Below are 21,661 nucleotides of genomic sequence, written 5' to 3' on the forward strand. Positions count from 1 at the left end.
ATTTGACAACAGACGTCAAGAACAAAAGTTTGACAATAAATAGTATGCATGCGTGTTGCGTCAAATACATGGTATGTAGTGTGTGTAACGTTTTCTTTATTGATTTAATGTATCTTTTATGCATTATTTTAAAAAAATATTAGCATTGTGCACTTCTTCTCTATATTCTCTATAAGTGTGGAAAATTTCATACTCCTCCGTCCGCGCAATTTTCGTAATAAGGGATACGAAGTTTTTGCTTCACGTATTAATATATAGATCATTTTAAATTCGTTCAAATATAAATATGGACGTTATAATAACGTGGAGATACAGAGTTCGTTACGGTTTTTATGATCACGGAGGACTCGACACATATATTCTTAGAACTACGAAAGCTCTGATTGATCGATCGTAAACTAATTCAGTACAAAAACTAAATGTTAAGAAGCTATAATACTTTGTATTAATTGTATGTATATTTACGGAGATATGTATGTGTGTATGTATGTGTACATATATGTATATGTATTTCACTGGAATGGTACACCGCGCGTAGTTCGTTTCCAAATGATTCTTGTCCACCTGATGGTTGTCTGGAAGAGATCGCTCTTTTTTTTTTTTTTTTGGTCAGGAGGAAATCGCCGGACTTCCGCCCTCCACTGGGGACGGCGGGCGGAGCATGTCGGAGTCGAACCGACTAAAACCTCCTGTCGCTCAACAACCAACGTCCAAACCTCACATGAGGCAGAACTCATGAAAAGGCAAAGGGGGGAAAGTGAAGTGTTTAGTGCGGAGCACATCTCTCCCATCACCCTCCCCCTCGGGACGCCGGACTGGCGGTCGTCGGCGCCACGACCACCAGCCCTCTCGGTCGGCAGGCTATCCGGAGCCCGCCTAGATGGCGCCGGTTAGAGTGAGCTATCCTACGGAATACCCCGCTGGGTCAGAACCAGCGTGGGTCGAGGATAGCCGGCCTTCCATCACCCGGATGCTCTTGCGTAAAACGCGTGCAGAGCAGCTTGCACGACGTCTTCTTAGGTCCCTCTCGCCGGTCCCCAGACCGACATGTGAGGGGGACCCGAAACACTTAGAGGGCCAGGGCTTGGGCGAGATCCGCCTCCCTGGCCCCCGCTCGACGGCGGCGGGCTAGCGCGTCTCTAACACGCCCCGCCGCCTCCTTCTGCGAGATGGTGCACTCGCAGAAGTCGAGCATCGCCTTCCACGACTCGTCGTCGCCGAGCATCGATGCCACAACACTCGGCAACGACAAGTCGTTTCCTATTTTTGCGACGAGGACACGGCGCCACCCCTCCCATGCGGGGCAGGCGACGAGCGTATGCTCTGCCGTGTCCAAGTCGCAATCACAATGGTGGCACTCTGCCGTCGGCTCGGCTCCGATCCGGTGCAGGAACTCACCGAGGCAACCATGCCCAGTGAGAACCTGCGTGAGCCGGAAAGTGAGGCGTCCTCTGTCACGATTCACCCAGTCCACAAGGACTGGGCGAATCGCCTCGACGGTCCTACGACCAGCCGAAGGATCGGCCAGCCGCCTGGACCAAGAGATCGCTCTTAGCGATAAGACCGCGAATGGTATTTTGTTGTGTTTAACATATCGCATTGTTTATTTGTTTTTTAGTGTACAATAAAGAATACTCTCTCTCTCTCTCTCTCTATAGCCATTGTTTTGACGCGCGGTTATGGCAACGATAATGTTTTGAGAATGTCTTGACGAATTTCTTGACGCGTTGATGTTGAAGTACAAAAGCTGCAATTGTTCCGTCGCAGGTCACCATTTTGGGAATAGCGACGAAGGGACGATCTTCCACCAACCGGTGATATTGTTCGGTCAACCTTGTATATGCAACTTGTATATGTAATATGCAAGCTTATCTTGTAAAAGTCGTAAGCGAGATTCCGACATCTCTCAAAATATCTTGTATTCTCCGTTTCTATTATTTTATTGGCGACCACAAACATTAATTTATCAAGATATCGGAGGTCAAATGAGCTCACGCCTTTTGTGCTTCATCATCGACATATCAATCAATTTGTCTGCCTCTCTTATGTACCCTTGATAACGGATTTTGTTACGCCCGCGCAGATTTAAATGTTTAATATCATTAATATATTATTAACAAACAAACAAAAATTGACTTTGCGTCTCTATTGTAAATTCTCAATCTATATATATAAAAATGAATAGCTGTTCGTTAGTCTCGCTAAAACTCGAGAACGGCTGAACCGATTAGGCTAATTTTGGTCTTAAATTATTTGTGGAAGTCCAGAGAAGGCTTAAAAGGTAGATAAATATGAAAATGCTCGGAATTAAATAAAAATAACAATTTTGTTTTTCCTTTGATGTGTCCTCCGTCGGACGGATTCCTTTTGTTTGTTTTAAGTTTATTTATACAATATATTATAAAAGTTTAGGTCTTTTATTTATCGATTGAGGCACTACGAAGTCTGCCGGATCAGCTAGTTATTTATAAAAGAGTGCTTAATTGAATTGCAAGCTAAATTTTTGATCAAATATTTGGTTACTGACGTGTGACGTAATTATTGAAGGATTTTGTAGTAATAACTTCTTATGGGGGGGTAAAACGGTTCGTTACGTAACGCGTGACGGCGCTGGTCTATCTGGCGTCCCTTTCTCTCACACATACGGCAGCGGTACTTTTTCTATTTATGTTACAATTTTCCTTACATTTATCATATTAATATTGTATTTTATTTTTTGTATAAATATTGATTTGTATCTTATAATATGTATATATTATTATATGTAATGTTTACTGTATGCACTAGGTTTGTGTACCTAATTCTTCTTTCCTTCTGCGTGCCTACTGGAAGAGATTACAATATCAAAAAAGTAGTGCCCTTTTACTCTGTATCCTTATTGTCGTGTTTCTTCTAACAGCTGTGTGTACAAAAAAATATTAAATAAATAAATAAATAAAATAATATTATACATAAAATTTTAATACTAACTTAAGCTTTTCTCAAATTGAACAATTTCAATGATAAATTGTCGCTTCTGTCGGGCTTCCCCAGACACACTTTTTTTAAACGCACACAGCTTTTAACTCTGCTTTTTTATTGTTTTCCAAGAGACCGTGTCAATAATCGTAATTAAAATAATAATTCGTATTCCGAAAGAACTTCTAACCGACTTTATCGTTCCAATAAAAGCATTTAGTACGAAACCTGGAGAATCCTGACACGAAGAATTCCAATTAAAAGTATTATTCCCTTTGAATAGCAGAACTGTGTTGAAAATTGCCTCTTTTACTCAGGCAATGAGTTTTGCGGTGTGTTCATTATAATCAGGAGGTAGCGGAAAGAGTTTAGAAATTCGTGTGCCAACTAAATATTCAAAGAGGTACATTCTTTTAAAAATACTTTTACAGTTTTTTCTGGCGTTTATTATTGTCATCTATATATTAATACGTGAAGCAAAAACTTTGTATCCCTTTTTACGAAAATTGCGCGGACGGAAGAGTATGAAATTTTCTACACTTATAGAGAATATTATTATAGAGAAAAAATGCACAATGCTAATATTTTTTTAAAATAATGCATAAAAGATACCTTAAATCAATAAAGAAAACATTACACACACTGCATACCATGTATTTGACGCACACACGCATGCATACTATTTATTGTCAAACTTTTGTTCTTGACGTCTGTTGTCAAATTGAGAATAGATTAAATATTGTTTGTCTTTGCTAATATTTTTAAAAGTGTAGCCTTGGCGAAATTTGTGATTATAGAAGTATAAAATACAATCATAATAGTGTACAAACTTACAATTCCAATTAATTTTAGTCGAATTTCGACTACTGCGGGACCTCTAGTTATAATAATTGTTTGCGAAGTATCGAGTACTTTACACTTTATGTAGTTTTACGATTTAAAATTATTAATGAAATTAGTTAAAAATACAAAACATTATTAATGCTAAAAAGGTTTTTTTTTTAGAAAAAGTCGGTAAGTGTTATTTGATGCCTGGGAATTTGCGACAAGTTTTTCCTCAACATTGTTAACAGTAGTTGAGAAACAGTATATACCACATTATTTAATGGGTCAAGCTACGTGATCACGACTGAATAAACGAACAAATTAGCATTCATAAAAATATCGATAATACGCCGAAAATCATCTAACATGACCTCTCCATAAACATTATAACATATTCTAGATTCCTAACTAACTTTGTACATTGACTAATGGCGAATACCGTCAGTGTTATTGAGCATTAGGAGCGTTTTAACTGTCCACCGTAATTGATAGCTTGTGTTCTAGAAACTTTTATATGTATTCACGACTTTGATTCCGGATAGGGTCGACAGAGGCTGTATTGTAAAGACACGAAAAACAAAACCCACTGAGTTTTTCGCCGGATCTTCTCAGTGGGTCGCGATTCCGGTCCAGTGGTAGATTCTGCCAAGCACTGCTCTTGCTAGGGGCTAGTGTTAGCAAATTCTCTTAGGTTGAGCCCGTGAGCTCACCTACTAGTACGAGCGTGGAGGGAATAGCCCCTTAGGCTACCAGCAAATAGGTAGGGAAAAAATACAAAAGCTTTCCCGGCCACTCATAAGGGTATATGGGTGTTAACAACAATTTCCTTGAACGCATTCGTGGAAGCAATTACCGCTAATCTTTTCTACCATTTTCTTTTTATTGATGGGCGGACGAGCTCACAGCCCACCTGGTGTCAAGTGGTTACCGGAGCCCATAGACATCTACGACATAAATGCGCTACCCACCTTGAGATATCAGTTCTAAGGTCTCAAGTATAGATACAACAGCTGTCCCGCCCTCCAAGCCGAAACGCATTACTGCTTCACGGCAGAAATAGGCAGGGTGGTGGTACCTACCCGCGCGGACTCATAAGAGGTCCTACCACCAGTAATTACGAAAATTATAATTTTGCGGGTTTGATTTTTATTACACGATGTTATTCCTTCACTGTGGAAGTCAATCGTGAACATTTGTTGAGTACGTATTTCATTAGAAAAATTCGTACCCGCCTGCGGGATTCGAACACCTGTGCATCGCTAGATACGAATGCACCGGACGTCTTATCCTTTAGGCCACAATGACATTTACAAATATGTGCGTTGCTTTTCAGATTTTTCTTTCTGTTCCGGTCATGAATTAGGTTTTTTTTTTTTTTTTTTTTTTTTTCCTTTTTTTTTTTTTTCCTACCTATGCTGATAGCCTTGAGAGGCTATTTCAGCTTCACCCTAACGTTTGTAGGTGAGCTCGCGGGGCTCAACCGGAGAGTTGCCAATACTGACCCTAGCAAGAGCAGTGCTTCGCAGAATCTACCACCGGATCGGAAACGCGACCCACTGAGAAGATCCGGCGAGAAACTCAGTGGGCTGAAATTACGCATGCGCTTCGGCTTGAAGTAAGGTATAGACATTTCAACAAAACAATTGAGAATTGGATGGCCCCAGCCAGCCCCCGCACAAAACCTATCAACGCACGAACGTTATCATTGATAACAAATCAGAAATTATGTCAATCGGATAACCTAATTTTGCACGGCGATACGAATAGATAGCGTTTTCGTTCGAACCGATAAGTCGGAGTACTTGACATCAATGTTTTGACCCATAATCGCCGATAAGAGATTGACGCGAAATAAACGGGTGACGATTATAATAGGTATTTTTTCAATTTCTATATTTTTATTGACCGTTGAAGTTATTGTTAGTTGTAATGGTTATGAAACACATCTAAGCACTAAAAAAATAAAAATGAGTCGACGAGCTAACAGCCCACCTGGTGTTAAGTGGTTAGTGGAGCCCATAGACATCTACAACGTAAATGCGCCACTCACCTTGAGATAAAAAGTAGTCACGATTAATCTATAGTAATTAATTTAATATCAATAATCACGAATCTAGTCGAAGTCAATTGAATATGAATTATTAAGGATAATTCAAAAGGGTTGGTAGTACATGTGAAAAGTACAGTCGAATATAGAACCTCTCTTTTTCGAAGTCGGTTAGCAAATACTTCGACTCATTTGTCGGGAGTAGGTAACGACGGTAGACGCGCTCACGATGTGTCTTCCCACCAAGAAATAAGAAAGATCGCATATCATTGAACATTATTACCGGCTTAATAAATTCAAATAAATTTATATGGTCACTTCTCAAGCTACTGGTTTTCGGGTAGAACGGTACACACTTACTCTCTGTCTCTTTCTAATACGCTGGAGTGGGCACGGATAAAAGCTTTCCTCTCACATTTATATCACGGCTATGCGAAAGTTCAACATATCAATTACACACGGTTAATTCGATCTCCGCCTACGAAATAGTTTTGAGAGAAAGTGTCATTCTTCATGATCCGTTGTCATTTATCGGACACGTGCCGCCGTGACTTACTTAACAAACGTACCGTGAAATCTAAATAAATTGTTCAGCGAAAAAGAGTTCTCATATTATTTGTGAGACAATAGAGAGAAAAAAAAAATGTTACTTGTGTCTTAGTGCGCGTTAAGTGAGGCTGTATGATTTTGTATGCCTTAGTCGTGAGTTAATCGAAAAAAATAAATTATCCGTTTTGGCGCGAGGAATTTATCGGTGAAAAAATCGTATCGAAATGCATGGTATCGAAAACGTATCTTGAATTGTGATACAGAATTAAAACATAGTTGATATACTAACTATCGGCCCCAAATGTGAAATTTGTATAGCCGACCCGGCAGACTTCGTAGTGCCTCAACCGAGAAATAAAAGACCTAAACTTTTGTATAAAATATACTTAAAATAAACAAAAGGAATCCGTCCGACGGGGGACACATTAAAGGGAAAACAAAATTGTTATTTTTATTTAATTCCGAGTATTTTCATATTTATCTACCTTTGAAACCTTCTCTGGACTTCCACAAATAATTCAAGACCAAAATTAGCCAAATCGGTCCAGCCGTTCTCGAGTTTTAGCGAGACTAACTAACAGCAATTCATTTTTATATATTTTATAATATAATATAGTACATTTGGATATTGTAGATCTTTGTTCTGTGGCGGGTAGCCATCATACAACGCAACATATTTGACAGATGCCTGAATCTCGCTTACGACATTTTCAAGATAAGCTTGTATATATCATACAAGTTCCGAACAACAACATTCGGATCGTCGGTCTACCGAGAAAATATCACCCGCTCGGTGGAAGATCTTCCCTTTGTCGTTTAAGCATTCCCAAAGTTCGTAATTTAATTTAGTTAAAAAACTTTTTTTGATTATCTATATCTATATCTATCTATACTAATATTATAAAGAGGAAAGATTTGTTTGTTTGTTTCGAATAGGCTCCGAAACTACTGGACCGATTTGAAAAATTCTTTTTCCATTAGAAGCCGACATTGTCCCTGATGAACATAGGCAACTTTTTTTTATTTATTTTTTATTTTTATTTTTTTGGTTTCATGTGTGTTTTAATGTTTCCGAAGCGAAGCGAGGGCGGGTCGTTAGTAATAATAATAAAGCAAAAATTCTTCGTACATCATTTTCCAAATAGACTGTGTTCAAATAGGACAAGAAGATGCCAAGATTGAGTCGGTACTGACCTCTGGGCCACGGAAGCGACCCGGCTATCAGAGATCGAAGGTCGAACAATTTGATTGTTCCTAGCACTAACTCAGAGATCGTCGGTATTACCGGCTAATATAATTGAGAAGTATTAGTTCTAGAAGCAAAACAGTAATATAACAGTAGATATGGGTTTATCTATTTATAAACAAAAGAAGAAACAAAATTGTTATTACGTTACATTGGGTATATGTATTAATATTTATAAATGTATATATGTATGTTTAATATGTAAGGAATTTGTGTATATATATCAGTAGAGGATTATTATTTCCCTATTGAGGATACAGGGAATCTTAAATATGGGCCTAGCACTTAAATAGTGATTTGTTTCTAGTTCTTTTTATTATTATTACAATAGATGCATAGTGAAATTGATCATTCATAATTTTCTTAAAATAATATTAAGCCCAGAACTAATGAGAATCTTTTTAGTATGTTTATTTATTATTGTTCGATAATTATGATAATCAATGGCTGGCTCCATCAAACTAGTTTTAATATGGAAACCGTTATATTAACATCGCTTCGTTACGGTATTCATTGGACGTGGGAGATGTAAGATTTTATTTTGCATACGCGATACATACAAAAAAAATTATATACAATTTGTATATAATTATGTACAAGTGCCTTTGTACATAATTTTCCTATTACTCTGTACTGTGTCTTGTTTTCTGTGTGTACATAAATAAATAAATAAATAAATAAATAAAATACAATTTTAACAACTTTGGAGCTCACATCAGGCACGTCCGTATCGTGAGCAAGCTTACCAATTTAAAACGTCTTGTTGTCCAAATAATAACTGAAAAAGGCATTTTTTTTTTTTTTTTTTTATTAACGTCAGAAGAACTTATGCTTAGACGCATGATGAAATCTAATCATTTTTTCATATGGTGGCCGAGTTCACGGTCCACCAGAAGCCCATAGACATCAAAAACGTTAATGCCGGCACCCAACTTGAGACATGAGTTCCAAGTCTGATAGTACAATGGCTGTCTCACCCTTCGAGCCGAAAGTAATTACTGCTTCACGAGAGAAATAGGCAGGGCGGTGGTACCTACCTGTGCGGGCTAACAAGACGTCCTACCACCAGTAATTACGCAAATTATAATTTTGCGGGTTTGATTTTTATTGCACGATGTTATTCCTTCACCGTGGAAGTCAATCGTGAACATTTGTTAAGTACGTATTTCATTAGAAAAATTGGTACCCACCTGAGATTAGAATACCGGTGCATTGCTCAACAAGAATGCACCGAACGTCTTATTGTTTAGGTCACAACGACTTTGGAGTGTATTCAAGTGGAAGTTGGGGTCAGACTCTGCGGTATATTTTACAAGACCACCAGATTGAGATTGAGACCTGTATAGCAGATGTTTCCTAACGAGTATTTCTGATTGATATAATTGTCAAACCAGTTTTGATTACATAGACACCTGGAGAGCAAGGTGCTCTACGCGACACGCTGCATCTTTGGGCTAGCTTAACTGGCACGAAACTGTATAAATAGGGCATTAAAGATTTAAAATCCTCATAAAATTTCCTTTCATTCCAAAGCGTACATAGTAATTGAATATGCAATTTTGAAAAGGGCACATCTCTGAAAACGTAAAATGTTTAGGAAATGAAAAAAAAATCTGATTATTTTCTAATATAAAGCAGTGTAAAATTTAAAATATTAACCTTTGACATATATTTTAGTGTTAATTAGCAATTGAAAATTACTGGAATTATTATAAAATGGGTGTAGGTAAGCCTCAAAACTACGTGTATATGAAAAAACGTAATTGACAAAATATGCGACATGTGCCCTTTTCGAAATTGCATATTCAATTAAAGTTTAACTAAAATAGGGCGTATTGTTACGTCGTAACTAAATTCTAAAAATATAAAATTAATACACACAAACAAACAAACAAAATAACTAGTCGTTACAATGAATGAAAACCGCGCGCTTTAACTAGCGATAGCTTCAGAATGACCATATAAGGTATTAGTTGGTACTGGAAATCAAATTCTTCTAGAGCATCCGATAACAAAAGCCCACAATGTAAGTGGCTAGAAATTTCAAAAAAAAAAGCGAACAACGGGTCAACTGCTTGAGAATGATTCCATTTCACAGGATTCGACTATATATCCTTCAGTTTTCGTGAATCCTGGACATAATTGAAACCATTTTTACGGCTTAATCTGTCCTCGGGCAACTTCGTATAGAAACGAGACTGTCGACGGTTTGCTACCAGAAGGTTCTTGGTTACTTTGGTCATATTGCTCGGCGGCCACCAGACAACCTTGAAAGATTGATTGTGGTGGGCAAGGTGGAAGGGAAAAGACCCGCCGGCCGGCCACCAAACCGTTGGTCGGATCAGATAACTGCGGTCACTGGACTCTCTGTTGCGAACGCTCTGAGAGAAGCCGAAAACCGAAGCAAATGGAAGCTGAGGGTACAAAGAGCCACGAAGGGCTTTCAAGGACACGACCTTCAGCAATGAAGTGTTCGACTAAGAAGAAGAATCTATAATTATTTTTTAATGCGTTTCTAACTCAACACAGTTTTCATGGTGATATTGATATTGCTTTTAAATCGAATTGAGTTGAAATTTTGTTAGCCACGAATATACCGCGAAGACAGTTAACAGTTTTTTTTACTGGTGGTAGGACCTCTTGTGAGTCCGCACAGGTATGTACCACCACCCCGCCTATTTCTGCCGTGAAGCAGTAACGCGTTTCGGTTTGAAGGGTGGGGCAGCCGTTGTAACTGTATTGAGACCTTAGAACTTGTCTCAAGGTGGGTGGCGCATTTACGTTGTAGATGTCTATGGGCTCCAGTAACCACTTAACACCAGGTGGGCTGTGAGCTCGTCCACCCATCTAAGCAATAAAAAATAAAAAGTTGTCGTATCCCTCTGAAACGATAGGTTTCGTGACGCTTCAAGATATAAAAGAAAAGAAAACAACCTTATAATTTGTTTTCGTGCTAATATCCTGTTAGGCGTTAGAAAAGTTAGCGATGCGTTTCTTTACGTACAGTGCGCTTAGTATGAATTCTTTAATGTTCTCGATAGCGTAAAAGTTAACTCAAATTTGTATGGAGTTGGAACAGCGCCCGTTTTTTTTTTTTTTTTTTTTTTTCCTGCCTAAGCTGGTGGTAACCTGGAGCGGCTATTCCAGCGTAACCGTAACTAGTAGGTGAGCTCACGGGGCTCAAACCTGACGACGATGCTAACACGAACCCTAGCAAGAGTCGTGCTTCGCAGAATCTACCACCGGATCGGAAACGCGACCCACTGAGAAGATCCGGCGAGAAACTCAGTGGGCTGTGTCTGAGAGTTAAAAGCGCCCGTAACGGCAAACGTTCCAACTCCATACAAATTTGAGTTAATAAATAATACTGAATTCTGAAAATTATTCAAGGGGTCTTGGATTCTTCAATCTGGCAGCTTAAAATTACAGCCGTAGCCGAATTATTAAAAGAAAAACAAACAGTGTAACTGACATTTTTTTAAATCCGGAATGAATCAAAATAAAACTATGACGTCACAAAATCTAATAGACGTCATTAAATCTTCAGCTTAGACCACACTATAGTGGTCTTGACCTCAAAATTCCTTGTAAAATCGTGAATGTACAATTATTAGTCATATTATTGGTTACCTCTTTGATTTTATAAGAACGTGCATTCGAAGTTATTATAAATTAAAATAATAAAAAAAAACAAGCTAAAATATTCACTAAATTTCCACGAAGCCAAATGAGTTGTAATATTAATTTTCCTGTAATCCGGTATGCGCATTCACAGTATATGTTGGTGTAGGAAAATATATCTGCAGCCAAGTTTAGAAACAGTAGAACGGCTTAAAACTTAAGACTGAGTCCAGAAAGCCTGGGTGAGATCAGAGACAGAATCGACGGTGATTAGCATCAGTAGACGTGAGTAGAAAATTGGAAGCTTATTTTGTTAGAGCTTTGGGTTATAGACGTGAAGCTAGCTTAAAATATGCGCATACAGCTAAAACATGTTTTCTAAAGAAAGCGTTTAGGTTAATAAAAAAACGAATTTATGTGAAATGGCCTCCCAATAAAATTGATCGATGAATCCCAAAAAATTGTGTGACCTTTTTCACTTTCACTGCTCTTTATACTACTAAATAGCCTTATTATCAGACATATATATAATTTTTTTATTGCCTTTGTAGGCAGACGAGCTTACGGTCCACCTGATGGTAAGTGGTCACCGTCGCTCATGGACGTCAGCAATGCCAGGGGCAAAGCCAAGCCGCTGCCTACCATAAAATACCATAATTCCATAGAAACAAATATATAGATTAAGCGGTAAAAAGCTATTTGGTTTAAGTGATATTTCACTGAATAGGCGACTTATACCTTTGTAATTAAAGCTGATTTTCATTTGGCATTAGCGTCAACAATTCGATATCTTTAATCGAATTTCAATTAAGTTTACTCCGTTCAAATAACTAAAAAAGATTTTTTCTTATGATATCTTTTCCAAATGTTTATAACCTTTATTGCCGTTCGCCTTTGGATATAAAAAAAAAAACTATTGGGCGGACCCCACCAAACGATTCTCCAGAGTGTAGCTTCAAATACTTAATCAACAATCCTTCAATCATATTTAAAAAAAAACAATTTCTCCTACCCTGAACTGCAAATGCAAATAAATGGTTGAACGAACAACCATTTATTTGCATTTTCGAACAATAATTACACAAACCCGAAAACATTATTTTTCGCGATGATACCGAAACCCGTTATGCGCCTTCAGACGACCTCAAAAACTGAATAACACCGCACATACGATGTACCGTAAGCTAAAACAATTCAGATCCATTATATCATTGTTCGAGAACGCCTTGACCGACATGCTTCATATAAATTTCCTTATGTATCTATCTCTGAGATCTCTGGCTCTAGTATCGAAGAAGCTTCGCATTTCCGCTATTACACGGGCCACAGGACAACACTAAAGATAACAGTAAAGTATTGAATGAATTTTAGCAGCTCCTACTCTAGCTCTAGTATCGAAGAAGTTTCGCATTCCCGCGAGAGCACGGGTCACAGGACAACGCTAAAGGTAACAGTAAAGTATTGAATGAATTTTAGCAGCCCCTACTCTAGCTTTAGTATCGAAGAAGTTTTGCACTCCCGCTAGAACACGGGTCACAGGACAACGCTAAAGATAACAATAGCGGGTTGAATGAATTTTAGCAGTTCCTAATCTAGCTTTAGTATCGAAGAAGTTTCGCACTCCCGCTAGAACACGGGTCACAGGACAACGCTAAAGATAACAATAGCGGGTTGAATGGATTTTAGCAGCTCCTATTCTAGCTCTAGTATCGAAGAAGTTTCGCATTCCCGCTATTACACGGGTCACAGGACAATGTTAAAGATAACAGTAACGTATTGAATGAATTTTACCAGCCTACTAGGAGGAATCTGCGCCTAGAGGGCACGCAAAGTATGTAGGACTTGACTGTCTCCAGATGTTGGAAGCAGACCACGGGCCCAAGGACTTTGGTATTGTATCGACCGAAACACAAGAAAATACAAATCGCACCAGTAAATTGGACTTCTTAGACTCTTCATATCTCTGGGGACTACCTCCAGACGTGACTTACATCGTCGGGACATTGTGTCATATCATCCTCTCTTCGGAGAGCATTGTAGTTAGTGGAATCAAGGCTCTGGTTAGACTAACGCATCTGGATACCCAAACACATAGACAAAGCAATGGTTTTGGGCAGTCCATACTCATTGCAACGGAGATCCTGCTAACTACCTTGAGACATGAGGTCCGAGACTCATTTGTGTTATTTAACGGGCTTTTCACACTTTAAATCGGCACGAGTGACTTTTTTCTAAGGACCTTACACAGATATTTTTCGACACTGGTATTTTTATAACACAAATCATATTATTATTTACTCTTACATTTTTCGGCGTCGTTGAACAGTTACGGATGAGATTTTCAAGTGAATTTTTTTTTTAATTTATCTTATCAAATAGTACTTTTGATAGCATCAAACGAAACGGAATAGATGAACAATCTGTGAGAACGAATTTCACACAGAACATAGACCAAATATTACAAATTATTGTAACAAAGGGCATTTATTTAAAAAAAAAAAGTGTTTTTAATTATTTTTTTCCCCTGCTTATTCGCTAGTGGCCTAAGAAGCTATTCCAGATACGCCGAGATGGGAATGTGATCTCACGGACTCAATCTGAGAGAATGTCTAATACTAGCCTTAACAAGACCAGTGCTTCGCAGAATCAATGTACATTTTTTTATTGCCCTTGTAGGCAGACGGGCATACGGCCCACCTGATGGTGAGTGGTTACCGTCGCCTATGGGCTTCAGCAATGCCAGGGGCAGAGCCAAGCCGCTGCCTACCGCTTAATACCCTCCACAAGCCTCGTTTGAAGAAGGACATGTCATAGCGCTCGGGAAACACCGTGGAGGGGAGCTCATTCCATAGCCGGATGGTACGTGGCAAAAAAGTCCTCTGGAAACGCACTGTGGATGGCCGCAGTGGCTCCAGGTAGTATGGATGAACTCTACTCCGGTGGCGGGCGGTGCGATGGTAAAAACGAGATGCCGGTATCATCTCGAACAATTCCTCAGAGCACTCCCCATGGAACATAAGGTACAAAATACAGAGGGAACCGAAGTCTCTCCGCAATCTAGAGGTTCCAAAGAAAGCCTGTCGTCAGAGGTTTTTGTGATATCATAACGATAGAATACAGTGTGTATTTTGTGCGACCAATAAAAAGTCATAAAAACGGGTATTTTATAAAAAACAACGCACACCTAGTAATTTTTTTGCAAAAATATATCTCATAAAGCATGATATTTCGTTACGGTAAAGCAACTTCGAAATTAAACTTTAAAACGATTTTCGACTTTATTCTCTTTTGGACTTTTGGTTTGCCCATTTTTCGGGTTTTGTTATTTACAAAACGTTAGAATAGGCATTGATTAAAAACTAGATATATAGTTTTTTTTTGTAATCTATATATCACGGACCAACAAACACACAATCACATTCAAAATAGCAACACTGGATTTTGCAACTTTTACCATAATTAAAAAAAAATCCTATGCGTTAATTCACATTATTTAAATAAACATATTTACGTGATTTTGAGTACTACAAGACCACATAAAAACGTTCATCATTTATTAAACTATCAAATACTATTAAAAGTTATGGGCCATTGGTATAATACCAGACTGAATAACCAAGGCATTATCTACCGCTCGACCCGTGGGCGTTTCGTATTATTATATTGAGGCATTAAATATTAAAATAAATTAAGATTCACGCAGGAAGCTCATCAATATGTTTGTTTGTGCAGAACTCAATCAAGTCTTCAGTTTAACGATAGTAGCTTGTAGTTAACATCGTCCCGGAGAATTCGCAAAATATATAAACAACAAATCCTGTTTGTACACTCCGAAATGCCGACTGACTCGGTGGCGCAGTGGTTAGCGGCCCTGACTGAGCGCTGAGGGTCGTGGGTTCGATTCCCACTACGGGCAAACATTCTTTTCTTTTTAAGCTATTGCATATCTTTTATCGCGGGACTTGAGCGCGGCGACCGAATCATGAAATTCCGTAACGAAAAAACCTAACACCCCTCACTTCGCACATTACTGCTTCACGGCAGAAATATACAGGGTGGTGGTACCTACCCGCGCGAACTCACAAGAGGTCCTACCACCAGTAATTACGCAAGTTATAATTTTGCGGGTTTGATTTTTATTACAAGATGTTATTCCTTCACTGTGGAAGTCAATTGGGAACATTTGTTAAGTACGTATTTCATTAGAAAAATTTGTACCCGCCTGCGGGATTCGTACACCGTTGCATCGCTACCTACGAATGCACCGAACGTCTTATCTTTTAGGTAATTACTGGTGGTAGCACCTATTGTGAGTCCGCACCGGTAGGTACCACCACCCCGCCTATTTTTGCCGTGAAGCAGTAATGCGTTTCGGTTTGAGGGGTGAGGTAGCCGTTGTAGCTATACTGAGAACTTAGAACTTATATCTCAAGGTGCGTGGCGCATTTACGTTGTAGATGTCTATGGGCTCCAGTAACCACTTAACACCAGGTGGGCTGTGAGCTCGTCTACCCATCTAAGCAATAAAAAAAAAATAAAAAAGCGATGTTTGTATTCTCGCTAAATAATTAATTCAAAACTGGGAATTTGGATGTATGACTCAAGATACGTCTGCCCGTTTCTGTTCCCAAAACCCATCTCATTCGAATTTGTATACCCAGGGTGGGTAGGTCTAACGTTACGCAGCGGCTTGGCTCTGCCCCTGGCATTGCTGAAGTCCATGGGCGACGGTAACCACTCACCATCAGGTGGGCCGTATGCTCGTCTGCCTACAAGGGCAATAAAAAAAAAGGTATTCGTTCTAAGTAGTCGAACTAAAGTGTCAAATAGAATTCTCGGGCAAGCCGTCACATCGTGAGTATCTGTAAACAAAATTATCTCGACAAGCTGAGCATGTTTATTTTATTTAATCATAACGAATTGTAATCGGACCTATATAAGGTGCATTGATCTCGATGCATTGCGCAATTAGCGTAATGCTAATAATAATTATCCGTTATTGTTTTTGCGATGCCACCACGCCGATCTTCGAGTTAATGAATAGAATATCAAAGGTAATGCGTATCGTGTTTTGTTTATTGCCCTGGTAGGCAGTCGAGCATACAGCCCACCTGATGGTGAATGGTTACCGTCGCCCATGGACTTCAGCGATGCCAGGGGCAGAGCGAAGCCGCTGCCTACCGTTTATTTGCTTTATTGACACGATGGTTTTGTCGAAGACTATTTTTGACACGAAGCAATACTTCTATGCTATAAGAACAGTGTGCTAACAAAATGTTCTACCACCAGTATCGCTTGGTAAATATTTGACAGTAAACACACCCGTATCTTCTAATTTGTTAAATAATAATATATACTACAATGGAATTAACGTATAGTTTTACAAAGTAATGAAATGTCAGTAATGTTTTTACTGGTGGTAGGACGTGTTGTGAGTCCACACGGGTAGGTACCACCATCCTGCCTATTTCTGCCGTGAAAATGCGTTTCGGTCTGAAGAGTGGGGCAGCCGTTGTATTGTAAAAACGGAGACCTAAGAACTATATCTCAAGGTAGTTAGTTGGCGGCATTTACGTTTTAAGCGTATATTGGGTTCCGGTAATCACTTAACACCGCCTAAGCAATTAATCAGTCAGTATCTACAGTCGGCATCATTGCGCCACTTTGAGAAGGCGGCACGACATGAGAACCTTCTTGTCGGGACCACCGGAAATTACATACCCGATCCTGTAGATCGAATGGTAAACAGTCGACGTTGCCCAAAACACGTCATTACGGATCCTCCTGATCCACTAACGGTGCTTTTAGGTACCACAAGCACCGGTCACCGTCCTCGTCGAACCCGTCGCTTGCGACGAAGGGCTCGACGATCCAATTAACCCACAGACATAGCCCACTGAGTTTCTCGCCGGATCTTCTCAGTGGGTCGCGTTTCCGATCCGGCGGTAGATTCTGCGAAGCACCGCTCTTGCTAGGGCCAGTGTTAGTAGTTGAGCCCTGTGAGCTCACCTACATCTTAGGGCGAGGCTGAAATAGCCTCTCAAAACTATCAGCATAGGTAGGGAAAGAAAAAAAAAGGAATTAAAAAGTATACAAATCAGGAGACACTGTTATCTGTGTAGTCGGTCGCAGAATATAAGTCATGGTCGCCTATCAGTGGTTTTGACCGGAGGCATGCAAAATTAATATCTCTCTGATTACCTAGTTCCACGTAATCTACGCGGTAATGGCCTACTCTGATTCGGAGAAAACAAAAAAAAAACGCATTTTAAAAGTACCCACATTATTTTATCGATAAGATAAACAAATTTTTATCGGCTTGCGAAATTTCTCCATCGTCACTCTTCATTTTGCCTACTTATTTCAAGGTTAGATGAATCATAGACAAATAGAAAACAAGTTTCTCGTGTACGCCGAATATTTTCAATGACAGATGATTTTTATTAATAAGAACTAGAGGTCCCGCAGTAGTCGAAATTCAACTAGAATTAATTGGAATTGTAAGTTTGTACACTATTATGATTGTATTTTATACTTCTATAATCACAAATTTCGCCAAAACTACACTATAAAAAATATTAACAAAGACAAACAATATTTTATCTATTCTCAATTTGACAACAGACGTCAAGAACAAAAGTTTGACAATAAATAGTATGCGTGCGTGTGTGCGTCAAATACATGGTATGTAGTGTGTGTAACGTTTTCTTTATTGATTTAATGCAACTTTTATGCATTATTTAAAAAAAAAATTAGCATTGTGCAATTCTTCTCTATATTCTCTATAAGTGTGGAAAATTTCATACTCCTCCGTCCGCGCAATTTTCGTAAAAAGGGATACAAAGTTTTTGCTTCACGTATTAATAGATAGATTTTCTGCTGCAATGGATGTTGCTTTGTACTGACGTAAAACGCTTTGCACTGCGTACCTAAAAGAGGTAGCGTGTAACAAAGTTTTTACTTTACTGGTGGTAGGACCTCTTGTGAGAGTCCGCACGGGTAGGTACCACCCTCTCTATTTTTGTCGTGAAGCAGTAATGCGTTTCGGTTTGAAGGGTAGGGCAGCCGTTGTAACTATACTTGGGACCTTAGAACTTATATCTCAAGGTGGGTGGCGCATTTACGTTGTATATGTCTACGGGCTCCAATAACCGCTTAAAACCAGGTGGACTGTGAGCTCGTCCACCCGTCTAAGCAATAGATAAAAAAAAGAACTTGTCTTATTAATTACTCTAGCTAATCTAGTTGAGCATACTACATTACGCGCTGTACTTCAAGCAATTGCAGTAACGAAAAGCTAAGTTCATTGTAACTAATAAATATGTGCTGTCCATTGCGTTTTCTTAATTGTACGCTACCATACCTATATCATAGTCCGTTCTTTCTGGCTTGTTGACATTAAATTAGCACATGATCGATTAATATTCAAAGATTACCGTTTTTTGGAACGAAGTTCCTTATGGGACGATGCGGAGGGGTACCCTAATCCGGAAAAAACGTCCGTAACGTAAGATTTTTATTATTTATGTATGGTCTATGGCTATACAGTGTCTGATGTATAGTCTACGTGAAACGGTTATTATTATTATTCATATAAATAGCTGTTTCTTTGTATATTATTATTATATATATTTTCTATAAATCATTGTGAATAAAATAAAGTTGATAACTTTGTAAAGTAGTTTTTTTTTATCAATAATAAATCATAATAAAAAATATGTATACCCGAATAATTATTTTCTTTATACCTCGAATAGAACTTAAAATTAATATTTTTATAATAAGGAACTTCTTTCCTATCCGGTGTCCCACGACACCACACATCTTTTTTAGTACAACGACTGACCCTGCCTTACAAACCGAAACGCGTTATTGCTTCACGGCTGAAACAGGCAGGCCGGTGGTACCTACCCGTGCGGGCTCACCAGACGCCCTACCACCAGTAAGACTGCTCACAACGAATCTCTTGACTCGTATTTTATGAATTTCATTGGACAACGTGTTGAGAAGACGAGCGATCGACTCACTTGGCCTTCACAGCAACTGTCACCCAAGCCGCTAATGTCAATAAACTGCTAAAAGGCAGTTATAGTTGGCATTTACGTGCATGTTACTTTACGTGTTTGATTTTGATTTTAAAATAAGCCGTTCTTTATAACGAAGCTCTGTTGTAAGTTCAACTCGATTCACTTGCATACTACATCTTTTTTTTATTGCTTAGATTGGTGTACTAGCTCACAGCCTGGTGTTAAGTAGTTACTGGAGCCCATAGAGGTCTACCACGTAAATGCGCCTTTGAGACATAAGTTCTAAGGTCTCAGTATAGTTACAACGGCTGCCCCACCCTTCAAACCGAATCGCATTACTGCTTCACAGCAGAAACAGGCAGGGTGATGGTACCTACCCGCGCGGACTCACAAGAGGTCCTGCTACCAGTAAATCTACCTTTGATAGCAATAAAACTACTGTTACAATACTAATAATACGTGCGAAAGTGGCCTGTTGATTCGTCCTTATTTCGCTCAGAGCGTTGCTTTTATCGACGAGCTCTCTTTTTGTGTCACAGTTTCCGAGCCAGTGTGCTTAGTGCGAGTTTATTAACGTTCTCGACAGCGTAAAAGTTAACTCAAGTTTGTATGCAGTTGGAACAGCGCCCCTAGCGGCAAACGTAGGCAAACGTTCCAACTCCATACAAATTAAGAGTTTACTTTTACTCTATCGAGAAAGTTAATAAGCTCGCACTGAGCACACTGATAATGAATAGTATGCGACAAAACCCACACACATCTGAGTCGAACTATGATTCTTGTTACTGCAGGAGCCGAAAATTGGTACACACATAAATAGTATATAGATATTAAACACCCGGATGTGGAGCAAACAAGTCTGTTGTCTATACGAATGTCTGTTCCGATTGGGAATCGAAACTGCTGCTGTGCGATCACGAACCCAAAGCACTGAGCCATCGAGTCAGTCAAAGAATCACAGACTAGTTTAAATCCCGTAAAACAGAGATTGATTGTATATAGTCCGAAGAGAATGTTAACAATATCCATCGTCAATAAAAGCATAACGTTTAAGAGAATTTAATTTGATTCAAATGAATAGTAAGCACAAACAGCATTGACATAAAAAAAAGTGAAAATGCAACTTTTTACGGAGTCGATTCACAGGTCCAACAATGAAAGTAAGAAAAAAACAATCTTGATATCACTGGAGTTAAATCGGACACGATTGGACACGATTCCCGTCACTCTATAGCCAGAACAAAACCCGCATCGGTGCATCGATATCCGATCGGCAAACACACAAACATGACACAAAACAAACAGACAAAAACCGGGTAAAACTTACCGAATGTAGTAATGAAGATCTTTTCGTATTTACTTCGAACACTAAACACGGCATTAACAGTCTATAATATAAATAAACTACACGACAAATAGCACTGGCCGTAACAAATAACAAAAAAAATCGCACAAAAGATATATTTTTACATTGACGTATCGTAAAAAGATAGTTTTGAATTTGTTGCGAGGGGACGTTTAAAGTTTCTTTCTTTTTTAGATTATTCTTTCCGAGGGCACGTCCGTCGACCGCGCGGTTCGGTTTGTGACTGAGTTTGTCTCTGACCTTCGTGGACGTAAGGCTGTAACGCGAAGTTGGTTCCGCGAACCGGTTTCTAGGTTCTGTATGAGAGCTTTTTTTTCGAAGTCACTCACTCAACTTCGCTGCGTGTTGGTTAGCTTTCGGAACCGTAAGCTCGAGGTGGGCTTATTTATTAGATTCGTTTTATTGTTTTTTTTTTTCGTAAGCATGTTTTTTAATCTTTGCTCATTAATAAGCTGTCATGTATTGTTCTGGTTCAAAGGAACATTTTCTTGAGATATCAGGGTTTGAGGGGAGTCAGAAGAGGGCGGTACCCTTATAGCATTAGTGGTATGGCACAAGACTTCGGTAGTCAGCTTGCAAACGATCCTCAATAATTAATTTATCTGTCCAAATACGTGACCAAAAAGATAGCACAAGTAAAAGTAATTTAATTTTAGTCACACTAAATATTTGAAGATCAACAGATTTATTTTTTTATTGCTTAGATGGGTGGACGAGCTCACAGCCCACCTGGTGTTAAGTGGTTACTGGAGCCCATGGACATCTACAACGTAAATGCGCCACCCACCTTGAGATCTCAGTATAGTTACAACGGCTGCCCCACCCTTCAAACCGAAACGCATTACTGCTTCACGGTAGAAATAGGCAGGGCTGTGGTACCCACCCGCGCGGACTCACAAGAGGTCCTACCACCAGTATATTGAAAAAAAAAAGCACAAAAATAAATTTTATTTAGTTACACGATTCATTGAATGCGAAATATCTACAAAGGTCGTCGAACCTAATTTCTTTGGTCGCAATGA

General features: G+C 39.0%; 1 protein-coding gene across 7 annotated transcripts in view; it reads right to left on the reverse strand.

Annotated features, from left to right (window-relative positions):
* sano (CABIT domain-containing protein serrano) overlaps positions 1–20,876 on the reverse strand; it is a 129,362-nt gene extending 108,486 nt beyond the window's left edge. For 6 of the 7 annotated variants that reach the window (XM_089738991.1, XM_089738989.1, XM_089738990.1 and 3 more), the window contains exon 1: positions 20,601–20,873. Coding sequence is in view for 1 of the 7 variants with exons in the window: in XM_089738987.1 (XP_089595113.1) it covers positions 20,601–20,654 (54 nt within the window). In the remaining 6 variants the exon portion in view is untranslated. Of the gene's footprint in view, positions 1–20,600 lie in introns of all 7 variants that reach the window. The other variant, XM_089738988.1, reaches the window with a different exon arrangement.
* Between the last annotated feature and the right edge of the window lie 785 nt (positions 20,877–21,661).

The sequence above is a fragment of the Bombyx mandarina genome, chromosome 28 (genome assembly GCF_030267445.1).
Source record: "Bombyx mandarina strain Sakado chromosome 28, ASM3026744v2".
Taxonomy (NCBI): domain Eukaryota; kingdom Metazoa; phylum Arthropoda; class Insecta; order Lepidoptera; family Bombycidae; genus Bombyx; species Bombyx mandarina.